This window comes from Aquila chrysaetos, chromosome 10 (assembly GCF_900496995.4).
Source record: "Aquila chrysaetos chrysaetos chromosome 10, bAquChr1.4, whole genome shotgun sequence".
Taxonomy (NCBI): Eukaryota; Metazoa; Chordata; class Aves; order Accipitriformes; family Accipitridae; genus Aquila; species Aquila chrysaetos.
The window spans coordinates 39630269-39657622 of record NC_044013.1 but is presented as its reverse complement, the minus strand read 5'-3'; the positions used below and the strand labels follow the sequence as shown (position 1 = coordinate 39657622).

Sequence of the window (27354 nt, the reverse complement as noted above, 5' to 3'; positions counted from 1 at the left end):
ACCATCAGTCCCAGCAGCCTTCCGCAGCCAGGGCCAAGCTTGCCCAGCACCCACAGCGCTCCCGGTCCGTGCACAGACCCGCTTGGGCTGCTGCTTGTGAACCGCGTGCCTCCGCAGGGAGAGGGTGCGTGGGTGTCAGGGATGGAGCCCATAAGGTGCTGAGTCGAGGCGGTGCAGACCCTGACAGCTGTAAGCCCCCGGGTCTGATGGTAGCGCTGACCTCTGGCACAAACCTACAGCCACGGGCAACGCTGCGGGTTTCCGCATTAGCCGGGGAAGGTGACAAAGGCAGCTGGAAACGGAACACTTCTGAAGTCAGCATCACCACGAGCTACTCCATGAAAAAGGCATCCCGCGGAAGGTTTTGGGACATACCCCAGGGACAGCACACCATGCTGGGACACGGACATTCCCGTTGGCCCCTGAACCACATGCTGCCGGTTGGCAGCATCGCAGGACTTTGGTCCGTTGCTGCAGGCAGGGCAGGACGTTCCTGGTCCTACGCAAAAACCCAGCAGGGACCAGATCCAGCACACAGGCAGGAGACCTTCCTTCCTTGGGAGCTCCACAGATGTGGTTGAATTCAACAGGACCGGGAGTGAGGAATGAGCACAACTCTTCTTCCTTGCAACCGCTCCCTGCCTCGTTGTGGGTTTTTCACTTAAAATCTATGGCAATTAATAGTTCTTCATTTTGGAGACACAGCGCCAGCCCCTGGCAAGCTCTGGAGCAGGGAGCTGCTTCTTTGAGAGGCTGGTTGATGGATGCTCATCAGCTCTTCTGTCTTCTCCAGGAGGAGTGTTCAGAGGAACACTTATCTGCTCAGAACAGTTCAGAGATGCAATTATGTTTTACAGCACTAAATGGTCCCTGATGTCAGCAGCAATTAGACTGTCAGCAATTTCAATTTAGAAATGGCCTTCAAATCTCTCCCTCTCTCTCCCTTTAATGAAATACAGTATTGCAATTAACAACCCCCCAAAATTGCCTTCAGTGTTAAATACAAAGATGAAAGATCCGGGAACCCCTTGGGCCGAAGCACGTCGGAGCGAGGGGTGTCAGTGAAGGGATGAGGGTGGCAGAGCCGCTGCGGGGCAGGGAACCTCCCTCCTCCAGCCGGGCATCGTCTCCTGGGGAGGGAGGGAGCCAGGCAGAAGAAGGGCCCCTCGTTAACCAGCAGCCACGTGGCTCCTTCATTAGCAGAGACGCTGGAGGCCACTGACACATATGCTCCTTCCATCGCTATTGGAGGAGGGATGCCCGGACAGACCCTGCTTGCCCTCGTGTGCTGGCCTCACCAGGTGCCCTGCATTTATCTCCAGCACTCCAGGGTGTCCCTGGCCACGGCCACCCCCTGGGAACGAGCACCTCCGGGGGCTGAAGGCTCCTTGGCGGACGAGGAGCACCCGATGTGCAGTCTCCACCCGGACCACTGATGGGGCGGCCAGCAGGAAAGGGCAAGAGCTCATCCCACGCCAGCACCTTCCCGATACCTGGGTATCCTGCGGGAAACCAGACAGGAGCTAATCCAAAGTCACCTCGGTTAACACCCTGCGTCTCCCCTGGGAGGGCTACAAGCTCCCCGATGCCCTTAAACCTGGGGTCCAACACTGCCCGGTACCTGTACGCATTTTTTTGGTGTAGGCAGCTTGGGTCGTGGTATGGTTGGCAAAACCATGCGCCAGGCTCTGCCAAAATCAGCGGGTTTTTTGTTTGGTTGGTTTCCCAAGTAAAAAAAAATACTTCTTTTGGCCTTATCTGGATTGAAAAGACGATTCAAAGGTTATAAATAGCAGTGGCAGCATATGCTAAGGAGCTGCGTTTCAGAAGTAAATATCCTCATCGTTTCAATGCACATTTCCCCTCGTTGTCTCTCCTGCCTCCTCCTGTCTGGCCAAAAGCATTGCCAGGTGACTTGCAAACCCTGCACCCCTTAAGACCTTCATTCTTCTTTACGTCTTTAAGCCGCCAGTAATTAATATTTGCATGATGGCTTTGCCTGCCTAATTATCTTCTTTGCTCAAAATAAGAATAACTTCTGTGGCGTTGCTTGCAGCAGGCGTCACGAGCAGCCGTGCACCAGGACAGGCCTTTCAGCTGTAGTTTGGAGAAGTCGTTTTTATGCTGCTGCAGCTCCGGAGCTCGCGAGCCTGCTCCTCCCATGAATAAAGCTGGGCACGCTATAAAATTGGCTGGGTTTGTACATATATAAACAGCCCTGGAGCACTGGCAGGAACAGTATGGAGCAGCTCTTCCAGAAACGCTAGCTCCCGCTGCAACCCCCCTGCTCTCGGGCTGCCTCCCCATCCGAAAAGCCAGAGCCAAAAACATACAGAGGAGGGAGGAAATTCCAGCGCTGGCCACAGCCTCGCTCCAAAGCCAAACAGCAGCTCAGGGGAATGGAGCATTTCTTCAAGGGGTAGAAACTTGCTTGCACGTTACAGAAGAAGGATGGCTGCTCCCTCCAGTGCCGTCCCCCAGTGAGAGCAGCCACGGCAGCGCTCCCTCGGAGGGACCACGTTTCTACCTCTGTGCTGCTTGCGCAGAGATTTCAGAGACCTTTAATAATCTGTCAGGGTCAAATTCACACTGGCGCTGTGGAAGGGAAAGCGCAGCCACTCGAGGGGCAGGGATTTGTGTGGAATCAGGGGATATGGGAGGCGAGACCCAGCTCCTCGCAGGTGGCACATTGCCACCTAGCTGGCATTTGCTTATTTCTCTTGTGAACCGAGTTCCCCTGGCAGTGTGCGGCCAGATTGGGTGGGAAGCATCCCTGGTGCCTGGGGACCCCAGGGGACAGGGCACTGCTGCTGTCCCTGGGCACCAGCCAGGGGAACCGCAGGTAAGTTGAGAGCTGGGTGTCCCAAGGCAATAGGAGAGAATCCCTCCTTCCCATCCCCAAATCCCTGCTGGTCCTCTCAGCTCACAGCAGATGCTAGAGCTGGTCCAACGGCACCAAACCACCCTTCTGCAGAGTTTGCACCAAACGCGCGTTTCCCCACCGCTCCTGCCTCATTCCCCCTCCTCAGCAGCTCCGTTGGGAACAAAACCGCTGAGGGAAGAGCCCTGCTCTGTACAGCCTGGGCTCCGGTCCTGGAGCGTCTCTGCAGAGGTGAGACAGAGGAGGGACAGGGCAGTGACAAGTCCCTCTCCCAGGGGTCTCCCAAAGGCCCCGGTGCCAGCCACAAGCCTGCAAATCCTCACAGCATCGCTGCTGGCAGGTCTGATGGGAAAGGCTGGCTTCTGGATGATTCCCAGTGCTCCCAGGGCCAGCCCCAAAGTCTCCGCTCATTATCTGCTGTCAGCTCCCTGGCCCTGCCCGCTCCGTGCCACTCCCTGCATTCAACAGGCTGGTTATGGCTGCCCTGCGGACACCATGCTTGTTTTCCTTGGCACCTCCACGGCTCCCCTGGGCACCGCACTCCCCGGCTCCGCAGCGCTGCATTGCGGTGCCCTGAACCGCTGGCCTCAGCCCCACATGCCCCAGAGCCAACGACTCGAGCCTCTGCATCAGCCTCCCAGTGACCGGTGCCATCTGCCCGCGGCGAATGCCCAGGTCAGCGGGTCCCCTCCCACCCTACCACAGCTCGGCCGGGTCCCTGGCCGTCTCTGGAGGGATCCCACCTGCCTCTGGCAGCCCTGGGATTCTTGGGTTTCCAAAGCACCAAACACGCACGTGCAGAGACACGCGCATGTCTCTCCTCCCTGTGGATGCCAAACCGCTGGCTCAGGCCCCCCTGCTTGGATGGGAGCAGTCACTGATGCTTCTCCCAGGGCTGTCCTGCTCTGTGGCTGCCCACATCCCAGGGAGAGGCCGTCTGCAGGAGGGAAGCTCCTGCCGGCTCCGCAGGCACCTCCCAGGATTGCTGGTGGGGTCAGGAACGCCACTCGGCGAAAGATTAAGAAATGCGGTGCCCGGGCGAGCTGCAGCAGGGCGCAGGCAGGACCTACCCTGCACGGCTCCCTGCAGCCCTGCCAGGGGTGCCGGAGGTCGGGCAGGGAGGCTGGCAGCTCTGGTCCTGCCCCTGCCCGACGCCACCCTGCAGTGCTGCCGTGACTGAGAAACACGGCCCCGTCACCCATCAGCCCGGTGCTGCTGGAAACCCAGAAACACCAGGCTGGAGAAGTAAACCTGGGCAGGAACGAGTGTAGGGGAAACCCAGACAAATGCTGCATTTCTCCAGGCAGGGGCAGCTCTACTCCTCCCATCCAGCCAGCCAGCACCACCGCTTTGGTGTTGGAGGAGGGAAAAGCGCAGGCAGGTGGGATAAACGGGAAGGAGTCGTCCTCTCCTCCTCCTCCTGAGGGATCCTGCCATGGCAAAATCCCTCTCCCTGCACCTCTCCAGGGGCTGTGCAGGGAGCATCTCTGGGGAGCGAGGCAAGACATGTCCCTGCCCGGCAAGACCTCGACTTGTGGGTGCTGCGCTCAAGCTCCGACACCACCAACCCCAGAGACCTCGGTCAAATCCCTGAACCCCGCGTGTCACCCGAGGGAACTGACACCACCTAAACCCCAACTCTCTTCTGCTGTACAGGCGGAGACAGGTTCCCCAGGGGAAATTTAGTGCAGGTGACTAATGCAACAGCCCTGAATCACCCGCCAGGGACGTAGGGGAGCTGAAAGACTCTCCCCAGCACAGCCGATGGCTCAAGTCAGGCTGCAAGAATCCCCTCCCCGCTCCCCGCCTGGGAAACGGGGCCAGCAAGCCCTCACCTGGCTTTGCGACTTGGCTGCTAAACATGGAGGAGTGACAGTTTCATCCTGCACATTTATGCCAAGCAGTGCCCCGAGAGCCGCTGGGGCCATCCTGTACTGTCCCCAGAGATGTGACACCAGCAGTCCCACCTCCCCGCTCTGCTCCCGGCACCGCCGTGCCTTTGCCAGCTGAAAACCCACCACATCTGGCAAAACAGCCTCAGCAGTTTGCCTGACACCTGTTACGCTGCAAGAAACACTCTTCTTAACACCAGCCGGGGTGAGACAAACACCCGCCGGCCCCCCGGGCACTGAGCCAAGCTGCTTCCAGCATCGCTGGTGGGGGTAAATGCAAAATGCAGCACCCTAGGCAATTTCCCTGCGAGTCAGCCGTGAAAGCGCTGCGCCCCAGGGCCCCAAGTGCTTTGGCTCCCACACACACCTCTGCCCCCGAAGACCAGTTGCTCCCATTTCTATTGCCGGGATGAGCAAAGACAATCTAATAATTAGAGCAGCAAATAACCCAAATCCAGTTAAAGTCACTGTTAACTGCCCTGCTGGGACAAATGCAGCTTAGCAGAGATGTTCTCTCTGGGAGCGCAGCGGCTCTTGCCTCTTCCAAAGGGAGCGTGACCCTGACACCGGGATGGGGAGGGGAGGGAGCGTTGGTTTGGGGCTTGGACCCAGAGCCTCAGCCTCTCCCGGAGCTGTAGCTGGTGGTCAGCAGGCAAAAGGGGGCACAGGGGCAGCCGTGCCACCTTGTACCAAGCACAGTCCTTCGGGGAGCTCTCCTTGGGCTCTTGCTCCAGGGTCCGGCATAGATGGCAGCAGCCCAGGCCAGCCCAGCGCCCGGCAGCGAGGGAGCGATGCCGAGGCAGGGCTGTGACATTTTGCACAGGGAAAGCCACCGCCTGCCCGGCGCTGGGCCGTAAACAGCTCAGCATCGTGGGAGCTCAGCCTCCCCCTTCCCCCAGGACGAGCACGCAGCACCGCTCAGCAGCACTGACTCCCTTCCTCGGCACCTCCCGGCTTCAAACTTTGCGCTCAGCCCCTCGCAGGATCTGGCCCCTAAAGGCTGGGCTGAATCGAGACCTTGGGTTTTAACCGACCTTAAGGAAAGCAACACTATCCCGGCCACCGTGGCTGGCAGAGCCAGACAGCAGATGCTTTGCAGCCTGCAAGCTCCACTGAGCTGGGTGGGAAGGACGTTTTGGGTGGGGAGGGGTTAAACCTCGCTGCAAACACCTGCATCTACCAGAACCAAAGCCTTCTGTTCAAAAGCCCCCCCCCCCGCCCCGGTCTCATGCAGGGCTCTGTCTGCAGCTGGAGGGTGAGGAATGACACGCCAGAGTTTGCCGAGGGAGAGGGCAGAGATTTCCTGTGCAGATGTCATTCTGAACAAATCTCCCCGATCTGGAGCCGGGCGATGCTGGAGCGTATCGCCAGCTAATCAGCAGGGTGGCTGGAGCAGGCTGCACCACCGAGACGGATTAACCAAAGGGTCTGAGCCCAGCTGGCAGCCTTCGGAGGCAAGGAGCCGAGCAGGGACGAGGCAGAGAAGTGCATCAACCACACCAGCAAAGCACAGCAACTGGTGGCTCTTGGGAGACTTCCCTAGTTTGGGTTCAGCGGCCAACCTGGCTGCAGCAGGGATGCTCCCAGGGCCTCCCTCCACCCACGGGCAGCGCCGGAGCGATGCTGTGACAGCCTCCCTGGCTAGAGCAGAGGGCTTGTCACTGCTGCAGTGTAATCCCAGGAACGGACAGCGTGGCCGGCAGCCGGGAAAGGCGCACAGCTCAGGCAGCAAGATGGGGGACCAGTCCTAAAACCCACCCTTGCCCTCAGCACCCGGCAAACTCCCGTGGAAACTTAGGAACTCACTGCAGTCGTCGGACTCGTAGCCCTCGGGGTCCACCGCTTCCTCAGGCGCTTGGCACTTGGCCGGCTGCTCGGCGGGCGTCGTGCCATACGCCCCGAAAAGCTGGTCCACGTCCTCGTCCTCTTCACGGGGGGCCTCGGCGGGGCTGACGGAGGGCTGGCTGACGGCGGAGCGCAGGGTGCCGCTGCGGCCGACGGTGGCGGGGAGCCCGCGGGGGAAGCGGGGGAAGTAGTCGGAGATCTGCTTGATGGGTTTGATGGGGCCGGGGCAGACGTCAATAGCCATGTGTTCCTGGATACTTATGGTCATTTTCTCTCCTTTTCGGAGTGTCATGCATGCGGCTGTCGGTGCCAAGCCCCCCCCCGGAGAAGCCCGGACCGCGCGCGAGGGAGCTGTGAAGTTTCTGCCGGGGGAAGCGGAGGTAGGTGAGGGGGGGAGGCTCTGGCGGGCACCTTACGTGGTTCTCGCACCCTGAACCTCAGACGCCGCACGCATGCTGCTGCCGCCAGCTCCGGCTCTCGCACAGCCCCTGATCCTGCCAGCGCTGCCTGTGAATAAATGAGCGAGAAGGAGAGACGGATAAGAGGCAGGGGGTGGGCTCTCGGGTGATGTCACCAGCTAGCAACAAAGCGGTACCCAGCAGCGAAGGAATGAGGGCTGTGGCCAGCCCGCCGCCCTGGCCGCATGGCCGCCAGCATGGCCAGCCAGCCCCCCGCCCCTTCCCCAGTAAAGCCCCGCCGTGCCCGGGGGAAGCGAAACGCAAGTTGGGTCGAAGCCCACCTCCCCGCATCCGTTCGCCCCATCTCCCTGCCAAAGCGGGGTCGGTCCTCGCCAGACCTCGCCGGAGGGGGGGAAGGTCACCGCTCGGGGTCAGGAGCCGCCGTCCCGTCGCGTCGCGTCGCCGGCGTGCCGCGGAGAGGCAAGCAGGGCTACCCCGACCCCCGGGGGACCGTGGCAGCCCCCGTGCCCTCCCAGCTCGCTGCAGGGACGTGCCAGGGAGGTGCTCTGCTGCATACCGAGCAGGGGCACGGGTGGCACGCTGCCCGCTCCCCGCTCCGGCCGCATCGCTGCTCGCAGGGGCAGGGGCAGCCCAGGTTTGGTGCCCTGCTGCCGTAGCCTGCCTCAGCCCACAGCGATGCCCCACTCCAGAGCTCAGCACCAGCTGGGGGGGCTGGGTGAGCCGCCCGCAGCCTCCGGGGCTGGGAACGCACCAGGGACTGAAGCAACACATGGCACTTGCTCACAGCCCAGCCGGCACAGCCTCTCCCAGCCAGCTTGCAGCTGTCGGCATGGAGCAATGCAGCAGGTAAAGCATCGTAGAGGAGCGAGCGATGGGCTGGGCCAGGGCCCACAGCCAGCGTGGCCGTGCTCAGCACTCCCCCGGCAACCTTTCTGGGCAGGGACAGGGCCCTGGCACCAGCCAGGATGGGGACAGGCTCCCTGCAGACCGCCACAGGCTCCCTGGTAAATGCTGAGCTGTGGTTTGCTCAGGGAGTTGGTCTCAAACTGCTGTTTTTACCTAATCTCCTCCTGCGTCCAAATCAATAAATCTGTGGTTCCACAAGCTACTGGAAGTGGACTTCTGAGCAAGAAGTGTCAGAAGACAAATGCTGTGAGAACACGGTGCGAAACGCTGCATAGAAACTCACCCTGCCCAGGAAAATGTGTCTGAAATATTTTGTAGGAGCAACTCCGCCAGTGCAGACTTTCTGCAGGCTCAGGCGTGGCAGGTCTGGCACGAAGCTGGGACACGCTGCGTGCGCTGGTCACCCACCACCACGTCAAGCCGATCACAGCCGGTACCGCCAGGTAACCTGACAACATACAGATCCCGTATCAATGCACACAGAACTGCAGTCTCCTGCAGGCAGGCATGCAGATGTCTATGCAAAATAAAGCTCCGCTCTTTGGAGAGTTTACCCCAAAACCAGGAAAATGACACCCAACCTTTTTGCTTAATGAAGAATTCAGTTTTCACTCAGATTTTGGTAAATGTTAATGAACGTCCCTGACTCATAACATACTGACACTAGGCAAACTAACCTAATTTACTTCTTGCCGGGAAGCAAACATTTCTCTCCTGAAGCATCCAAACTTGTCATAGCTCTGTACCTAGACATGATGCATACGGATGCTCTAATGACCTGGGAGAACAGGATACTGCTCAGCCACTCCTTCCTCTCTCTGCTGTATTTTCGCTTTGAGGCGGCTCCCGCCTATTGCACAGAGGTGATCTGTGCTGCTCTGCCAGGAGACAAACTGCTCTCTTGCAGCAAGGTCCAACAGCGGATCCAGCCTGAGACGGTTTAACCCCCTTCCCACATCCAAGGACTCCTAGTATATTAATTCAGATGGAAACGTCACTTGCTTCGCATTCGTGCGGTCGAGGCTGAAAACCTCGCGGGTGGCAAGACCATGGGTGGGAACATCACGGGAGGCGCAAAGAGCTGCCTCTGGGTTTGGAGCAGCCTGGATCCACACAGGCTCCATCTTTGGGTGCAGCATCCAGGATGCGGTGTGGACTCAGACAGAACGAAGCAAAAATTGGGCCCGATGCCCAGAAAATAGCAGCAATTCCCTCTAAGAAAGGGCAAATAAATAGATAAATAAAATTAAGTTATGTATGAGAGCCTAATGTCATTATTACCATTAGAAAAGCATCATTATTTCAAATGTTTCCTCAAAGACCACAAGACCCAAATAGACAAGGATTGTTTTATAGGTCAGAAAATCGAGGCTCTGGTAATTAAGGTGAGGAGCCACCTGAGCTCTGCCTCCTCCTGCGTCGTGCAGCACCCCAAAAGCTCCCCCGCACCACTGACAGCCCACAGCTGGGATCAAGGCCCAGCAGCGCCAATGGGAGATGCTCAGCTCACCCAGGGACGCAGAGAGCAACCGATGACACAAGGGGAGGGTGCATGCGGGGACCAGATTAAGGGAAAAGCGAAGACAGAGCTGAAGCAGGCAAACCTCCCTGCTGTCAGGGCAGGACTGGCCCCCAAGGCACACCCTGTCCCCAGACCTTATAGACTGAAAGAAACAAAACCAAGACTTACTGCTAATAGCCCAGATGGGACTTTCTAGTCTGACTGATCCCAAGCCTTCTGAAAGAAGCTGGAGCCCTTCCTTAGCTTTTAATGAGTCCCAAAGCAGCTTGTTTTTGATAAACCACGCTTTTCCTACCTTCTCATACTGCCTGAATGTTTCCTTCTAGGCTGCACAGCCCAATATTTACTGAGGGCTCCCTGAACGTGGCTGGGGCTGACTGCACAACCAGGCACCAAGCCCTGGCATACATGACGCACGACAACACGGAAGGTAAAAGGGACAAAAATAGAGGGTTGGGCTGGGAGACAAAAGCAGGGCTTGGAGATACAAAGCCAGTTTCCAGGTAAAGCTTTTAATTCCCACCGTCTGTCTAATGCCCTGGAATGTGACTTGATTTGATCCCTCGCTCTGCTGGGGTGATTCAGAGCTACTGCAGTGCCCACGCACGCAGCCCTCGTTTCCCCAAAGGGGGAACACTGGCTTTGTCGCCAGCCCCGCAAGAGGGGAGATAGATAGTTTAAACGTTACGTTGCTGATTCCAGCAGCGGGACCGACAGCTCTGCCTGGCAGGGAGCAGAGCCACTCTGCAGGGGGATAGCCCACCCCTGGAGGAAGGGAGGACATCTTTTAGAGAAGGTGAAGGTAGGCATCACGGAGCCAACATCAGAGCAGGAACTGGATGATGGAGAAGAGCACATTGTCCCTGTCAACAGCTGTGTTTCCTCCCAGTGGTGCGTGCAAGTTGCAACAAGATCCTAAGCTCAGCACACACGACATCATTGCACTTCAGCAGCTTGTTCTGAGGTGCAACGGAGAGGTTCGGCTGCTCAGGTCAGATGAGGGCATGGGCTGGTGTGCCAAAAGCATCCCGTAATGACAGCTGGGACGCGGGATGCAGGAAGCATCACTCCAACTCCAGCCCACGCTCAGAAAAGCATCCTGACCCGGGACAGCCTGGACTTTAATTTAAATGTTGTCCTGAACAGGGGCACAAGCAGAGGCTTAAGCACATCCCAAGCAAAGCCTGTGCCACTAACTCACCCCGTGCCCTGAGCAGAGCCATGCAGCAGCCCAGCTTCCTTATGCGACCAGGGAGCCGTCCTGCCTGTGCTACACCAACAGGCAAACAGAAGGAGCGTTCCTACAGCAAACAAAACAGTAGCACATAGGTTAAACACGCATCCAAAAATACAGGCTGTCCTCAGGACACACTTCAACCAAATTTGTTTCAAACACTAAGTATCAAATTCTGCTGTCAGTTACTCCAGGTTTAAATCAACAAGAACAGGGGCTGATTCCAGTTTAATCAGGCCCTTTCCAAATGAAAACTACAGCAGCAGGACTGCACATCCCCATCGCTTAAGAGAGATTCAGTGGCCGACCCACCAGTTCTTTATTTAATACTTTGTCAGCTCAAACCCAAACGATCTCACAGAAACCCTCTGCTCTGCCGGTGCTGCTGGAGAAGACATGAGCCTGAAGAGTGCACAAAGAGATGATGCCAAATTAAAGCCTCTGTTTGGGGGAACTACCTCTGGATCTTACTCATTCTTGAACTCGGGGGGACCCGCTGCAGGTTGGGAGCTGGGAGGTTTGACAGTCACCCAGGAAGGTGACACAAGGCAGCCCCAGCCCCAGCCTGCAGAGCCCTAGCTTGCTTTTTGCTTTTTCCCAACCATTTTTAAGCCTCTGTTAAGCCACCACAAGTACCCACAGCCTTAGGTATGAGAGGGTGCCAGCAGATAATGCCAGCTCAATCTGGCTGCAGGGGCAGGAACAGGGGATTATCAACACTGCCAGCCCAGCTCTGCCAACACTGCTGGAAGAGACCCTTCCATCCCTTTGGGGTGACTTTGGACCTACGTTGTCTTCAGTCCACCCCACTGGTAGATACGAAACATATTTCTTTCTTCGTCAAATGAGCTTAGCTCCAGCATGGCTGTGCGCATGGGAAAAGGGTTAATCGAAAAGCAACGTGTGCCTTGCTCCTCGGCTCATGCAAGGCATGGTCTTCTGGCTGATGCACAGCTACCGGCAATGAGGCTGCTTCCCCTGAAAGATCCCTACCCTCGATTGCTGGGGAGGCTTGGCTGAGCCCGTTGAGTGCATTGTGGACCCTACCTGGTTAAACACCCTTTGCATTTGCTAAATAAAGCAATAATAATAATGATAACTAGGAAACTTGGCTAAATAATCCTAAGAGGCTTACTCCAGGCTGTGCCGATTAAGGCTCCCCAGCAGTGCCAGTATCCCAGGGCACCCTGGCCCCCACTGCTCCTCTGCACAAATAATATCTGAGGTTATCTGTGCTCAAACAGGCCCTGCTAACAACCATCATTTGACCAGATTTAACCAGCAATTACTAGCTGTGAACAAAATCACTGTGGTAAAATACAGCCCACACTCCATTGCAAAGCAGACATAAACAAACCCTTTCCGAAAGCCAGGCAGAGGGCAAATGCCAGCAAGAGCGAGCCCTCTCCCCTCAGAATATTGCTTAAGGTTCCCAGATACCTTATGAAAGACCCAACTAGTGGCAAGGGTGGATGGCGTCTTCCTCGCCAGCACTTCGCTACCCACAGATGGACCTGCAGGGGAGCTTCCAAGAGGACAGGAGGAGGTAGGGAGGCATCTGCTCTCTGTGCATCTTCAGTGCCATTCAGGATGGGCCCAGAATAGCTAAACTTTCAGCAAGGGCTGATGTTTAATGTGTAGCATATGTTGCCATTTCGATGTGAATCCCAAAATAGTTGGTGTTTTGTTTTGTAATTTTAATGCACTGGTTTTTGGAGTCCTGTGAAATGTCTACCCTCCTGTTCGGGGAGGGAACGTGCTGTGCATGTGCACCCTGACATACCATTTCCAACACGCTATTCACCGGCAAATCAACCAGAGTAGATAATCAGTTGCTGCAAATATTAGCTATCCGTCGCACATATTAAATACACACAAATTCACTAGGGGTGGATCTGCGCGCAGTGAGAAGGAGAAGCTGCAGGAAAATCCAACCGAACGGTGCACGAGGGGAGGGTGTGCTGCCCCTGAGCATTACTGGCCTCCACGTGTCCCTCAACACGGAGGCTGTAGCCGGTGGGGCCGGGCAGCAGCCAGGCAGCCTGCCAGCAAGGCACCAGGCAGCTCCGCAGCTGCGCAAGCATGGCCCATGCACCCACTGCTCCCCAAACCCAGGGTGAGAGCAGAGGCATCCCCATCCCATGCACCCCATCTAACCTGTGCAGGCAAACCTGCATCCCCGGGGCTGGTCTAGCTGCTTTCGGGAGTCTCCCAACGGCAGAGAGGGCAGGCACCGTGAGTTGCCTGTGCTGGCAGGCGGCAGCACCCAGCTCGCTCTGCTGGGTTAGAAACGCGGGATGATTTAGGTTCAGCCCTCAACAGAAACGTGAGCCACGTTCCCCACTCCGGTATTGCCGTTTCATTGTGCTGTCTTGCAGATCACGGGAAACAAAACTTGTAGGACAGAGGGGCCAGGGCAGCCCTGGGCAAAGCAGGACCCTGAGCCCCAGCAGCCCCGAAACGCCCTCCTGCACGAACCCTTCCCCCAACTGCCTTCATCCTGCTTCACCCTCACTGACATCCCATCTCGGGACACAGCACTGGCCAGGGCCCAGTCCTCAGAGATACTTTCTTAGGAATGAGCCTTTTTTGACTTTTTCCCCTTATTTCCCTCATGGTCCTTGGATTCCCCCTAACTCCAGAGCCTTAGCAGGTTTGCCATCGCAAGGCCAGGCAAAGCCACCTTTTCACATCGCGGTGGCTCTTTTCCTTATGTGCCTCTAAGCTAAATGCAGACCCAATCCCTCGCATTCAAGGGAGAGGAGAGTTCTGTGTAGCATCAACTCTTATTAGGCTAATTTTATCTGCTCTCAGTGCCTTTCTGAGCTGGAGTCAATGTCCTCTGAGATTATCCAGCTGACTTGTCTTAGTAGTTTTACCCTGCTTTTACCTCTGCACTTCCCGACTGTCTCCCAGCTGCAGGAGAATGACAACATCACTTCTCGAGACTTTCCAGGTAGCCAAGAGCAAAGCCTGATGTCTATTCTGCAGCAGCACCTTACCCTATGGGAGCTGGGACAAGCAGCAAGTGTTGGCCTGGGGAGCTGTACTCGGGCTGGGCACCGCTGCCTCCCGCACACCCAGCTCTTCAGACTCCACAGATGTCCAGAAACAGAGTTAACATCAGCATTTAGGGCCCAGCCCTGTTGCCATGGAAATTGATAGACTTTCTGCTCACATTTTGGTGGGAGGAGGCATTTCAGGAGTCACCACTAGCTTCCAGAGTTAACACACGCGAAGCCAAGCGAGGGCAGAAAGCAGCCGAGCTTTGCAGAGGCAAGGGGAGCGCTGCTCCCACCCCACGCTCCGAGAAGCTGTAGCTGGATGCAAGCGGAGGGAAAAGGCCACCGATAACCGGCAGCATCAAGATGCTGCACAGCGAGCTCTGGGGATTCATGAAATAACATCTTGGTTTTGCAGAATTAAAGAGCAATTTGGCTGCATTAAGAGAGTATTATAGCTGCTCCTCTCCCACATACACATCAGGCTAACGACATCCTGTCAAAAGCAATCCAACCAAAGCCCCCGTTCGGTGCCGATACTTAGTGCGGTAAATGTACCTGTCACAGCCCTGCAAAGGCTGGCGGAGCTCTGTCCTGGCTGCCGCTCCTCCCAGCTGCTGCCAGCGCGGCTGGGAGTTGTCCTGCCGGTCCCTGGATCATGAGGCTCAACCAGCCTTGGGGGAGCTGCGAGGGAATCAGCCGCCAGGGCATTTTCCTGGCCCCATCCGCAAATCCCAATATCATGCCAACATTGCAATAAGCACACAAATGAAAGAGCAAAATGAAAGGCTCTGGAGTCATGCGAGGAGAAGGGCAAATCTGTATCTGCTACGGGGTCAGGCTGCTGGAGGGGGAAAACAGCCCCAGCTTCGCTGAACTGGGCAGGACTGCTCATGTTTGCACCACAGAGATAAACCCGCTCTTTTGGGGACTGCAAAAAACCCCATGGATGTACCCGCAGGAGGTACATGAGGGAACAATCCTGCCAGCTGGGGAGGCAGCGGGGTGATGTGCTGAGCCCTTCCCCGGGGCAGGCAGCTCTGAGCTCGTCGTGGCTGCCAGCCGGCACAAAGCTGCAGGAGCAGCCGGCGACGAGGAAGCCCCGCAGTGCCCCGGCAAGCGGCTACACCGGCACCTGCGGGTTAGCAGAAAAGAAATTGAGGCCACAGCCGAGACAAGCAGACTCCTGCCCGGAGAGCAGCTTTACTGGCGGCGTTGAGGAAGGCAAGCCAGCCTGCAGGATCCCTCTCCTCTCAGATCTAGAGGCTATTTAGCCATCTGACCTTATGTCACCCGACCCAAGGCGACGCACGACAAATTTCCATTCTACCGTGGGGAAGCCCAAGCATTTTCCAGTTCTGTAGTGAACCAGGGAAAACAAAACTGCAGAGCAAGGGATAACCACCAGCCAAAAAAAGGGGAGATGGAGGGAAAGGTGGACACGTACGGGGTATGGTTCAAAAGACAAACATTAAAATTATACCTATCTAAGGGGGGGCACCTCCCAGGTCATTAAGCAGCCAGAGGAGTCACTAGATGGCCCTGCTAGTCCTGTTCATCTGATCACAGAGATGGATATTAAGAAATGCTTGTTTAGCACGCTGCAGGCTTTTGGGGACTGCGAAATCTGCTCTGAGTCCGCTGCTGGGAGGAAAGGCCTCCCGAGGAGAGCGTGGCAGCCAGGTGGTACCTCGGCCAGGCAGGTGGAGGGGACTCCCCAGGACACACGGCACCTGCGGGCCTCACCAGGCAGATGAATGGTCCTTCTTGGTCCCACCATGACCTGGGTGTTCCCTTCCTCCCCTGAGACCGGCTCCACTTGCCAGAGACACTGCAAGTCTCTGCCTCAGCATAATCACGTTGACAGTGATGGGTGTAAGAGCCAGGGAACCATATTAATGAACATCATGTTGCTGGATAATCATGACATTAGCATTATTGGATTAGAACATTTGCATAATTTGGGCACGAGCTGCTACCTGCACCGAGACATATGTTTACAGGAATTTACATCCATTTGCATCCCAATGAAGCTCATCCGACTGCCTCCTCAGCAGCTTTCTGGGTGACCAGTCACGGCCATTGGCAGCTCAGCCCTAGGGACCATCTCCTGCTGTCAGGCACAATCCCAAGCCACTCAGATGCCAACAAAACAGCAACATTTTTCCTCCTCAGGGTCTTACTCACACAGGTTGCACCTCAGCTGGGATTGGCATGCCCCTTGCAGAGGTCAGGAACAACACAACCCCAGCCACAGCATCAGGGTCACCCAGGCTAAAACTGTCCCCTTCCCATTCCCTGTGGACTCCGGCCACCTCTGGAGAGCCCAGGTCCTGGGTCCCAGGATAACAGGCAGTTAATTCCATCCTACTCACAGCTGTGAAAAGAGCTCGATAAAACACTCCCAGCAGGCCGCAAACCTCGGAATTTAAGAAGCCAATAAAGAGAACCCAAAATGAACTCTCTTCTCTTTTTTTAAAAAATCACATGATCTTTGATTCAATTACTTGATTTTACAGGAAGGGGGAGAGAGATTCAATTACTTGATTCTTGATTTCTTAACATAGGAATATGGACTCTGCAGCCGTGGACCACAGAAAGGCAAAAACCCCTTCAAAGCCTCATTGCAACAATTTGGTGGCAACATCAGATTTATACGGCTATATGAAATAAGCAGTTTACCCTCCTGGCCTCCTCAGCAGAACCTGCTCCAGCATTGAAGTAGTGCAGTAATATCTGAGCACAGAGTCCTGCAGCCCACCCACAAAATTACAGGGCGAAAGGCATTCAGCGGGCAGCGGAGCAGCCCCTAAGTGCTTTTCTAATGTAGAGCTGCACAGGAGTTACTGAGTCCCTTTGCAGGCCTGGTAATTATGAGTCTGGAGGGACCAGCAGGTGCACACTCACTCCTCAGGCATCTCCAGCCCCAGAAATTGCTCCTGCGCTCCTTCTAAATGCTGACATGAAAACAGACAAAAGGACCAGCCTGCTGGTAACCAAACCATTTCCATGAAGACTCGGAGTAACCACAAGCCTCGCCACCACCGAAAGCTTTGCAAATTACAGTGACTTATCTCTGAGTGCTGGCCTGTGAGATGCAAAGAGCTAAACCCCGAAGTGCCCTTGGGATTAAACATGCCTGAACCAATCAACGGCAACAAAAGCAGCAAATCCTGTGGGGAGCTCGGTGAGAAGTTTGCTGGGATGCGGTGAGCAGAAGCAGCCCTCTCTCCCCTTAGCTGGCGCAGGTAACGATGCTGCCATGACAATAAAGGCACCACTCAGACAAACTCATCTGGTATTTTCGGGGTCTGTTCACCCAAACCAACCCACGTCCATTTGATTTCTTGCCGCTTCCTGCAGCTGAAGGAACTGGAGAGAAAAGAAGCATTAAGCCACCGCTCACTTGGCGGAATCTGACACCGGGGGACCCCTACTCGCAGCCTCGTCGTGCCCAGACAAGTCCCCATCCCATTTTGCAGCCAGATCAGCCGTGTGCTTGCCAGCTGGGCTGCACAGCATCTCCCCAGCAAAGCAGAGACCAGCCCTGTCACTGTGGCACAGAGGAAGGCAGCCTGTCCCTTCCCTGCATGGCTGCCACCCACCTCATACAGCTTCAAAGCCTGGCATTTAGCATATCTCTGCTTTAACCACTCAAGTTATTAAATGGGGACATTTTAACTTGTAAAAACCATGTCAAGACCCTTGGCTGGAAGGCAGCTGAGAAGCTCCCAGAGGCTTTGGTAAACTTTTATCCTTTATTTTAAGTAGAGTGCATTGTATTTCACTCCAAAGAGGTGCTCAGTTCCCGTATCTGGAAACTTTTGGACTCGCAAAGTGCGTAAGAAATAAAAACAAACCTGGCAGAGGGGTCAGAGAGACTCCATCTCTATGGGAGGGAGAGCACCAGAATTTCTGGCTGAAAAAGTCCTGCTTGGAGGAAGAACACGTTTGCACATGATTGTGTCATTAGGTGCCAATGCCAATTGCTAATGCCTAATGACTCCATGTCACAAGCAATGAAGGTGGGAGCCCAACATGATGGCAAGAGGAGGAGGGAATGTGCTGGTGCATTGCTGCCAGGATATGGGCTCAGGCAGGGGCAGAGCACTTACATTATTTATGACCATGTAGACGGGACACTGAATCGAGGCTGCTCGAGTATTTGATCAGCCCAGGGCTGTCAGTGTGACTCACAGCTGGAGACACCAGATAACAGGAGAAAATTAAACCCCTTTTCCTCCCTCCCCTTGCCTCTCTAGTGGGCCTCTCTCAGAAAAGAGAAAGGAGGGAAGAAAGCAAGCCCAATAAATTAGGTCCACTGCTGTACAACCTCTAGCCCTGCGCCTCCTCCTGCCTTCACTGGGGACGCTGGACCTCCAGCAAGCGCTGTCAGGCAGAGCCTGGGGAATGTGGAAACGAAGGCTCAGGGATGCAGCCGCTGGCACAGGAAGGGAAAAAGCCCAGGGAGCGAGGCGGCTGTGATTTCCAGCTAGGGAGGAGCAAGCACAGCCCAGCTCAGCTCCAACCTTTGCCCTGATATTCCCAGACAAGCCCTATGCAGAGTCGAAGCAAGGCAGCACCACGAGAGCAGAGCCAGCGCCGGGAGCAGATAGCTGTAGCCCGGGTGAAGGAGCAGGAGCAGGAGCAGCCCCGTGCACAGCTCTGGCTGTCCTTACATAGTGGTTTGCAGACCCTGATCAAGGTGGGGCTGAGCTCCCTTGGGCATCCCTGCCCCGCTGCGGGGTGGCTGTGCTTCCACGGACTGCTCCCCGGTTGAACAAAATGCCTTTCTCTGCCTTTCCCACACGCTGGTGTCTCACCCACCTCCTAAATACATCAGTGCGGGACTGACCCCATGCTGCGAAAATCTGATTCCTGTACGCTTCCCTCTCCACAGAGGCAATGAAATGGGCTGCATCTGATTTCTTCCCTTCCGTTCCAGTCCTTTCACCCTCCTTTCCCTATCTTTGAGGAACAGATGCACCCATTCATAACCATGCAAAAGAAAGTGCGTATTTGCCTTTCTGACTGCAGTGCAGCTGGTAAAGCACAGGAGGGAAAATTATGTTTTGTATGAATACACAAATTATCTGCACTGATCTTATTACACTTGAATGGCAAACTGACAGAAAAAGAAAACATGAAAGAGAAAAGCATTGTTTGGGCTGCGCCGATGTAGCATCATTATTGTTTATCCTCTCCAACCACTCCATCATCCTAATCCCACCGTCTCCCACAGTGACAGGTCAGTAACTGTGATCTGGTGAACAGCATGATACAGAGGCTGCCAGAGTGAATACAGGTAGGATGCAAACCCGGCGAGGCGATGCCTGGGAGACAGCAGCACCTCTGGACATCTCGCCTGCAATTCCCAGGCAGGTCCAGGCCAAGCATCCAGTAACTCACAAACATTATCAGTGTTAAAAAGATTCATGTTACAGTGGTACCAATTAGCATCAGAGTGCTGGAATACACAGGGGTGATATAGAAACAAAGGCTCGGTAACTCCCTAACCCAAATCCTCGCAGAGATATTCTTATTCATCACACGAATAAATCCCCAAAGCCCACAGCAGAGCTGTGCAAGACGGGGCACACAGGGCAGAAGGCTCCTCTGTGCACTGAGGATTATCCCTAACGCAGGACCAACATGTGTGGCTCTGTGCAGGCTCAGTACCTTGCGCCGGGGTCCTGGCTCACCAAGGCAGCACTAGAAGCAGCGCAGAGACGCGTGAGCAGCTCTCTGCAACCCGACATGGGGCAAGCCTCGCGTTAAACCCCTTGGAGAGGGGCTGGATTTGTATCCCAGCCACGTGGCTGAGTCCTCTGCAGGGAACGGAGCTTGTTCTCCCTCCCCAGCCCTCCTCCAACACAGCAGGGAGGAGAGCCCTTCTTTTAAAATTTCCATGTGGCAAGTGACCTCTGTGCTCTGGAAGGACAGGAACCAAAAAACATGATTAAACACATTAACTCCACCGCACAATACTTTGTTGAAATAGCTTTGCAATCCCTTAGGCCTTAGATGCAAAGATGTCCGTGACCGCAGAGGGCTCAGGCAGGACGGTGCAGGCAGCTCCTCCCTGGTGCAGTGGCATCTGATTAGCCCAGGTGACAATGGCTAATTCCTCATGCTGCAGACAACACAGCAACTCTGGGAAGTACAGAAAAACAATCACAGGGTGGAAATTCAAACAGAACACAAGTCACCTGCTATCAAAACAGGGAAAATTTGGCAAGTTTCCTACTTAGCACTTATTACATCAAGGCTGCTCAATGATGCTAATTAAACAGGTACCTCCCAGACATAGCCAGAAAGATTTATATCCCTAATTTGCGTTTCTCAGTTTATTTTTCTGTCCTCCAAGGCACCATTTTAATGGCCATGGTGTGATTGCTTGGAGGAGTTTAATTTTGCATGAGTATCATTTGAAGATGAAGGTCTGTCCCATCAGCGGCTTGACGATTGCTCACCCAGGGCCCAAATCCTGCCCTCTGCTCTCCCGCAGCAGGGCTCAGCTGTTCACTGAGATTTTCTTGGTCTCTTGAGCTTGGCTTCACCAGCAGAAAAATAAATAACGCTGGGCTCAGCCGCTCTCAGTGATTCAGCTGCTGTCCCCATCCAGGGGCTGGGTATGTATCAGTCTGGGGACTCTTTCGGGGGTGAATGAGCCTCAGAAATATCCAGCACAGAGTCAGCACCAGCAGCTGAGCTGGGGGATGCTGTGCAGGGTTGTCACTACAAAGCAGCACAGCACTGCAAAGCAAGGACCAGTCTAGGAGATGTGATCTCTCCACCCAGCTCCCAAATCCAGCCCCAAAAACCAAGCCCAGAAGGTAGCTGCTCCACACAAGGGGTTACTCTGATGGGACGGGACAAAACAGCTGGAGGGGAGGTGTATAATTGCAAATAATTAAAAGCAGCCACAGTCCTGTGATAATTAGTCAGAGCTACCTGTGAAAGCAGAAGTCAGTCCCGCTCAGGGGGAGGAAGGTGTCTGTGCCAGCACCCCTTGCCCAGGTGGCCCTGATAAGGCCCTGATTAGCAGCAAGCCTCCAGCTCCAGATAATAACTGCTTACAGTGATTAGGCTGGTAGGAGAGTTGATGAGAAGGGGAGGCGGTGATACTTGTTTGCTGCATTTGGTCAACTACAGAGTAACAGGGAAGCACCTGGGAGGAAATGGTATCTAGCTGGGGGTTGAGAGAGGGCTCAGAGCACAATGGTTGCTGTTAAACTGATACGGTCCCCAACAAAAATACTTTAAAACCACAATCCATCCTTCCTGGCAAAATAAGAATACACCATGCAGAGCCACTCATTCCAGACAGGGAAAACAAGAGCAATAATCCCTCCAAGATTTTACAAACAGCTTCCACTGCCAGACAGAAATCAGTGGAAGGAAAAAGAAATGCAACAGATACCTTCAAACAAACCCACAGAACCTCTGCAAAGCACGGAGATGAATGTGTACAGCCCTCCTACTCGAGGGGATTTGAATTTGTCCCTCAAAGATGCAGCTCCCAGGCAGTGATCAGAGCAACACCCTTGGGTGCTGCGTGGGCGTCTCCAGGGATGGCTCAACAACAGGGCTCAGGCCAGCAGCAGTGTGTTACACCAGCTGTGGGGCTGGGCTGTCTCCTTTCATGTTTTGCTATGAAGATAAGGACCTGTGTGCGCTGCCGCACGTCACTGGCAGGCAGCACGCATCGTGTTCCCGTCTGCGCTGCTACGGAGCTACATGGCAAGATCTTCATCTTGTGCCTCTCGAGCATCGCAGGCATTTCTAGCACTACCTGAATATACTGCTAATAAGAAGCAATGGTCAGGAGGGATTTTGAATGAGCAGCTCAAAATAAAAGTTTTCCACATGATGCTTACCCATCACCTGCCATCTTGTGCCTGCTGAAAGTCTCATTATTTGATTGCAGCATCGGCCCTTCAAAAAAACTTCCCTGAACTCTCCATCAATCACACCCACCTGTGGAAACAAGGTGTTATGATTGGAAGAGCAGTCTCCATCGTGCAGAGGAACAAAGCGATGGGAGTGGTGGCAGGAAGAAATAGGAGAGGTGGGCTGGTGAGACATCGCTGCCACCAGCCCTCTCCCCTGGAAGGAAACATCTTCTGGGAGGGGTAGGAAGGAGAGAAGAACAACTGCTGCTAAGTTTTATTTTACAAATGAACTTCAGGCATCTGCAGAGGTTATCTGCCATTTTGTGTCACTGTCAAAGCACTCCAGCTGATAGTCCAGGGCCTTTGCTGTCCGATTCAGTAATGGCCAGAAACACATTGTCTAAACACCAGCTGGTAGCTCATTTGCTTCAGCTACGTTGAACTACTATGCATGGCTCCCACAGAGAAAGCATCCCCTTTCCCCTCAAACTATAGCTGTAAAAACCAAATGTGGAAACTTGACAATTCATGGCCAGTGTTTTTGACTCAGAGAGATCCCCCAGTCGACTTTCCCATATACTGGTTGTTGTCATGGCAAGCAGAGCGGGGAAGGAACAACGTAAGAGGTGGTTAGTCCTTGACACGCTCCATCCTTGGACTAATGGCAGCTCCCCAGCAAAACAATCCCAACAGCAATTATCGAGGTGCTTTTAAAATAGGAAAAGCAAAAACAGATTAAAAAGCCATTTGAAACCTTGAAGCTGAATGCCGAGTGGAAGGGAACGCAGAGCAGCCAGGGCTGCACATGTTCAGCGAACAATGTAGAGACGCTTCTCTGTAGGCAAAGCTAAATGGACCCTGACCGTCAAACCGCAGCGAGTGATGAGCCTTGGGAGGCTGTGGGGACAGCACTTGACAGAATGACAATCGGTGCTGCTTTAGGCTTAGTGGTTACAACATGGAAAACCTTCCATGTAGGGGCTGAAGAGCAGACCTGTGCCCCCTGCCATCACCAGCAAAACATACCAAAGAGGAGCAAGACAAAAGATGACTTTCAAGTGCAGAATTCAATTATGCTCCAGCCATGTGAATCACCATTCCACTGGCTGGATTATTTTCTTTCCTCGCTGGAGCCAGCCCAAGGATTTGGAGAGTATCCACAACCTGGGAATGGAAAAAAACTTTTTACTGTTTCAAGAATGGCAAGCAGTTGTTACTGAGCCAAAACTTTATTGTTTGCAGTAGTAAAACACTACATAAAAGCTGTAAGGGATGGAGACAAGAACAACAAAATAATAAAAGAAACACAAAGGACAAGAGCAGACTGAGCACTATTCACTGAGCCCTGGGTGCCCACCTTGAACCAACTCAAAAGGCAGTCAACTGGTACAAGTTTAGGATAATATTCCAACAAAAGCTACAAAACACAACCAAGAGAGACACAACAAAGGGAAAAGTGGTCTTTAATAGAAAATATGTGCACAGAACTGCGGATTTTCCTCTATCACATTCAAATGCGGCTAGATCACATTCTCCTGGGTTAGATCCTTCCCTTGACCCAAGAGGAGTCCTTCCATAGATGACTGAACAGTTCCAGTTTGAACTCAGGTGCAACTACTCCATGGAGGTAAATTATAGAGGTAAGAAAGAAAGGTTTCCAGTCTCAATGGTACAAGAGCAGTCCCAAATTTATCTCTGAGAGTGTTTTATAAAACCTAGTCTCAGTTAAAAGTGAAACTCGTGCCTCAAAGCGGCACAGTAAGCCAGCAAGGATTACCAGGTTCCTGTGCAGAGCTGGCAACCCACAGTGTGGTAAACGGCCACGGGAAGCAAGAGTGGGGGTGAAAATACGATGACCTGCCTGCACTGCCCGGGAACAAAGCACAAGAAACACAAGAAGAGTTAGAAATGACATGCTCAATTTTAAAAACTCTTTCCAACTCAGTGTAGAGTTTTTGATGAGAGTAACAAGTTTAAAGAAAATGGAGTCAATTTTAAAGTGTCTTTTTCCTTCTCCTTCTTCTATAGAATTAACTTAGGCTGGCAGGCCAGGCTGTCTGAGGCATTGCAGTAACGACATCATGAACAGAACAGCCTCAGTAGGACTGTGAAAAGCTCCAAGGCAAGACAGGACTTTTTTGGTGGCAAAACACTTCTGAAATTGAAGACCCTACAGCTTTCAGAAGAAACAGCACGACTTCAGCTCTGAAATCATACCGGCATTTCAGCAAAAGCTGACTTTTGGATTTACTTTTTCAGAAATAGCTAATAATTTTGGCATTACCTCTTTCAGAGATGCAGCTGGTTGAGTGTTAATGACCAGGTTTAAACAAGACAGACCATGACATAAAGCATCCCTCAGTGGAGAACAACCTCATCCCTTGTTTTCTTCAACACTCACGTTGTGAAGCCCACGTTCAGTGGTTTCTCTTTATGCCATCTCAAAGAGCCCACATCATCCAAAGGTTTTGTTTTAATTTTTAAAAGGGCAGAAACAGATCACAGAGGAAGAGGTGGAAGGATTTTCCCAGCAACCTGCCATAGCGAGTTAGCTGGAAAAGCAGGGAATGGTCCTCTGTTGGACTACGTTCATTTAGAAAGAAAGCCAAGGATTGATTTCCGATCTCCTGTTAGAGTGTTCCAGCACCCAATCTCATTTATCTTCATACTGCAGCCATTTGTAAGAGCATATACTACATGCGCACAAAGTGCCCAGCAGCAAAGGAGAACAGAAGAGTAATAACCGAGGGAAAAGGCTAATATTAACAGGCACAAATTGCCTTTAAATCCATGATTTCAGAGGGAGCTTTTTGGAATTCTTTGTTTCTTCAGCAAAAGACAGGTCAGATCCGAAGCATTTAATAAAATCCACAGACTCCTACTTGCCTAGTGTGGGTTTCATTCAGGCCTTCAAACATCTAATTGCTCTAGAGATGTCAGGTAATTTGATTTTTCTCATCTGTCAGGCCTTGGAGGGAAATTGTCCATCCCAAAGAATAAACAGGACCAGGGCACGCAGCTTTCTACAGCCTGACTCATGATGACACCATCACAGCCAGCCAGATGCTCAAGACTTGCAGGAAAAAGGTAAAACAAAGGCCCCTGCTCATGCAAGAGATGACAAGGTGTGCATGTGGGAGGAGAATCTGCAGAGCTCACCAAGATAAAGTAATTTGAAAGCTTTTATCCAATTTGGGTACGCAAAGGCAGGCAGCTGGGCCATGGGGTGGTGGGTGTTCTCCAACCAGGAGCTGCAGCACATACACACCACCCACGATCCCACTGCCAAAGCATCACCCTCACCACAGGACACACAGGCCAGTGCACAGCCAGGAGGACCAGAAAATTCATAGCAAACTTCTTTGAGCGTTTCTTTACTAACTGAAGCACCTCCCTGGGCAGACAGCGACCTCAGTGGAAGCGAACAGGAGCACAACTTCACCAGCTGATTCAGGATGCTACTGCCAAACTCATACCAACTCAAACCAGAACAACAATGACAAGAAACACAAGGGGTGACACCCTGGCCCCATGGGACTCAAGTGCAAACCGGAGCCCCAGTCTCACCCTTGGGATTCACAGAGGAAAATTCACCCCCGGGCTGAGAAGCAGTAGAAGGGCTACGGTCTCCTCACACCCTATTTCAGGGAGATAGGAGTGAATTTCTCTTTCTCCTGAAGACTGCAAAGCCAGGACTGCGAGGCCAGGAGCTGAACCCGAGGCTGGGCTTGGCAAGCCAGGAACAGTGGAGGCAGCACACGTTTCTTCAGCTCGAGTGAGCACTGTGTGTACCCCTTCCAACAACACGGGTCTGGACCCCATGGCAGCACTGCACAGCACAGCATCCTTCTCCGAGCAGCACCTTGAAGTGCGTGTCAGTCAGTAGAAGGGGAAAACAGACCAAACCATAAACCAAGTCAGTGAGGCAGGGAGGACAGGCAGGTGCTTTCCCAGGTGCCATCGTGTCGCTAAGGCCTGTGCAATAGCCACCATCATAAAGTCACCACCAGCGGCAGTCGTTGTCTGGAGTGAGGTCTACAGGAGTGGGCAAGGGACACGCATTGGATCCAGGCAAAGCAGCTCCATCTTCACTTCCGTCAGCATTGTGTTCTGGTGTGGACACACCGTTTGCCTTCAAAATACATAAAGACAAAAGTTTTGTTTGGAAAGCAGTGAAGGGGAGAGACCTGACAAAGTTATTTTATGTTGCTTTTACATGCTCAGTGCCATTTTAAGAGCTTCCTAAAAATAATAATGAAGAGAATGTCTATGCATCATTACTCCACAGTCTGTCAGCAGTCAGGGCCCATTAAACTTTATTAAAGACAGAAAAGACAGGGGAAAGAAATGGGGAAAGAAGGAGAAAGAAGGAGTTGTACTGCTAGAACTAGTCCTCTGGTACATGCTTCCCTCAAAGGGCAAAGTCAGACAGAAAGCCAAGTCTCAGCTCTCAGAGGTTTCCAACCCAGGTGACAGCATCTATGTGCCACAGAGCAGGTCTTCCATGTGACCCTTCTGCCCTCCACGTGCCAGGGCCATGGACAGGAGCCACGGCAGAATGTAGTCCTTGCCCATGGCTGGGGACGGGTGCAGGACAGCAATGCTCTGCTGCAGAAGGCACTCTGGCTCATGTCAACTAAACGAACCTGAGCTAATCGCTTCAGCAGCCCCTGGCAAAACTCAGGGTCTGCTGGGATGCGCTACTTCCAGCACATGGGGCGAAATGTGGGGCTGGCAACATGGAGTGATCGAAGGCAGCGGTGGGTCAGTACTAACTTCTCTCCCCCTTCTCTGAACTGAAGGGGACACAAGTTACGTTGACTCCTGGAGAAAAGACGGGATATTTCCAGTCACTGCGTTCATGTGAAATGTTCAAGGCATGGGGAGTCCTGCAAATTCCTCCCACCAGCTACTGGCCGACATCCCAGTTGAAAGATAACCTCCTGAGCCATAAAATGTCTCAATGTGTTTACAAAGACTCCAAAATCCACACTTTTAACTTCTATATTACTGACTTCCCATGCTCTCTCCTTTATGCTTTGTTTTGAAAGATGACATCAACTATTGCCCTCAGTGCTTTGTGCAAAATGCTGAATAGAAAGTTGGAAGCACAGAGAGTAAATGTATTGCAAAGGGCAGAGAATAAGTCTAAGGATGTGGAGGCAGGAGGCCAGACAGGCTGTTTGATCAAAGACCAAAGCACAGACCTCTGCAGTGTGAAAGAAGGCACAAAAATAGGAGTTTCATCTTCAGCAGCAGACTTGTTTCCAGATATATTGAGTGAAAGAGGCAAGAGAATGAGTCTTTGTCATTCCTCTATTTTCAAGGAAAAAGTCTTCAATTTAAAACTCCATAAAGAATTACAGAAATAGCGAAAGTAATTTATTTTTTAGCTACTCAAGCCTTTATTCACTTAACTTCAAGGCAGACTTAAAAGACCTGAAAACGTTTTGGTTCTACCACTTGAGGATGAAAATATTTTAATTCCTTAAAACGTGGAAGGGGGCATATGCTTCTTCTGAGGTTCATATTTACAAATCCATTGTATCTAGAATGCAAACCTTGAACCATTTCCTAACGCTGCCACTACCCAAAGACATGTTTTATTTATAAATACAGCAGGACCATTCGGTGCTCTGCAGTACCAACACGAGGAGGCAGAGACAGCTCAAAGCTGCTCAGCCACGAAGGCACAATTCAATTTTTTCACTTTGTGAAAGAGGCACAACTCGTGCTCCTTGGCAGCAGGAAAACTCAA

General features: G+C 53.2%; 2 protein-coding genes across 5 annotated transcripts in view; both read right to left on the bottom strand.

The window, feature by feature from the left end:
* DOC2B (double C2 domain beta) overlaps window positions 1–8337 on the bottom strand; it is a 37257-nt gene extending 28920 nt beyond the window's left edge. For 2 of the 3 annotated variants that reach the window (XM_030027974.2, XM_041126451.1), the window contains exons 1-2: window positions 8227–8337; window positions 6580–7125 (exon numbers count right to left, since the gene is read on the bottom strand). In XM_030027974.2, coding sequence (XP_029883834.1) covers window positions 6580–6910 — 331 coding nt within the window. In that variant the 5' untranslated portion in view covers window positions 6911–7125; window positions 8227–8337. Of the gene's footprint in view, window positions 1–6579; window positions 8130–8226 lie in introns of those variants that run through there. The other variant, XM_030027973.2, reaches the window with a different exon arrangement.
* A 14472-nt stretch (window positions 8338–22809) lies between these two features.
* The window catches only part of RPH3AL (rabphilin 3A like (without C2 domains)), a 42841-nt gene continuing 38296 nt past the window's right edge, over window positions 22810–27354 (bottom strand). For both annotated transcript variants that reach the window (XM_030027976.1, XM_041126453.1), the window contains exon 9: window positions 22810–25728. In XM_030027976.1, the coding sequence (XP_029883836.1) occupies window positions 25694–25728 (35 nt within the window). In that variant the 3' untranslated portion in view covers window positions 22810–25693. The remainder of the gene's footprint in view (window positions 25729–27354) is intronic.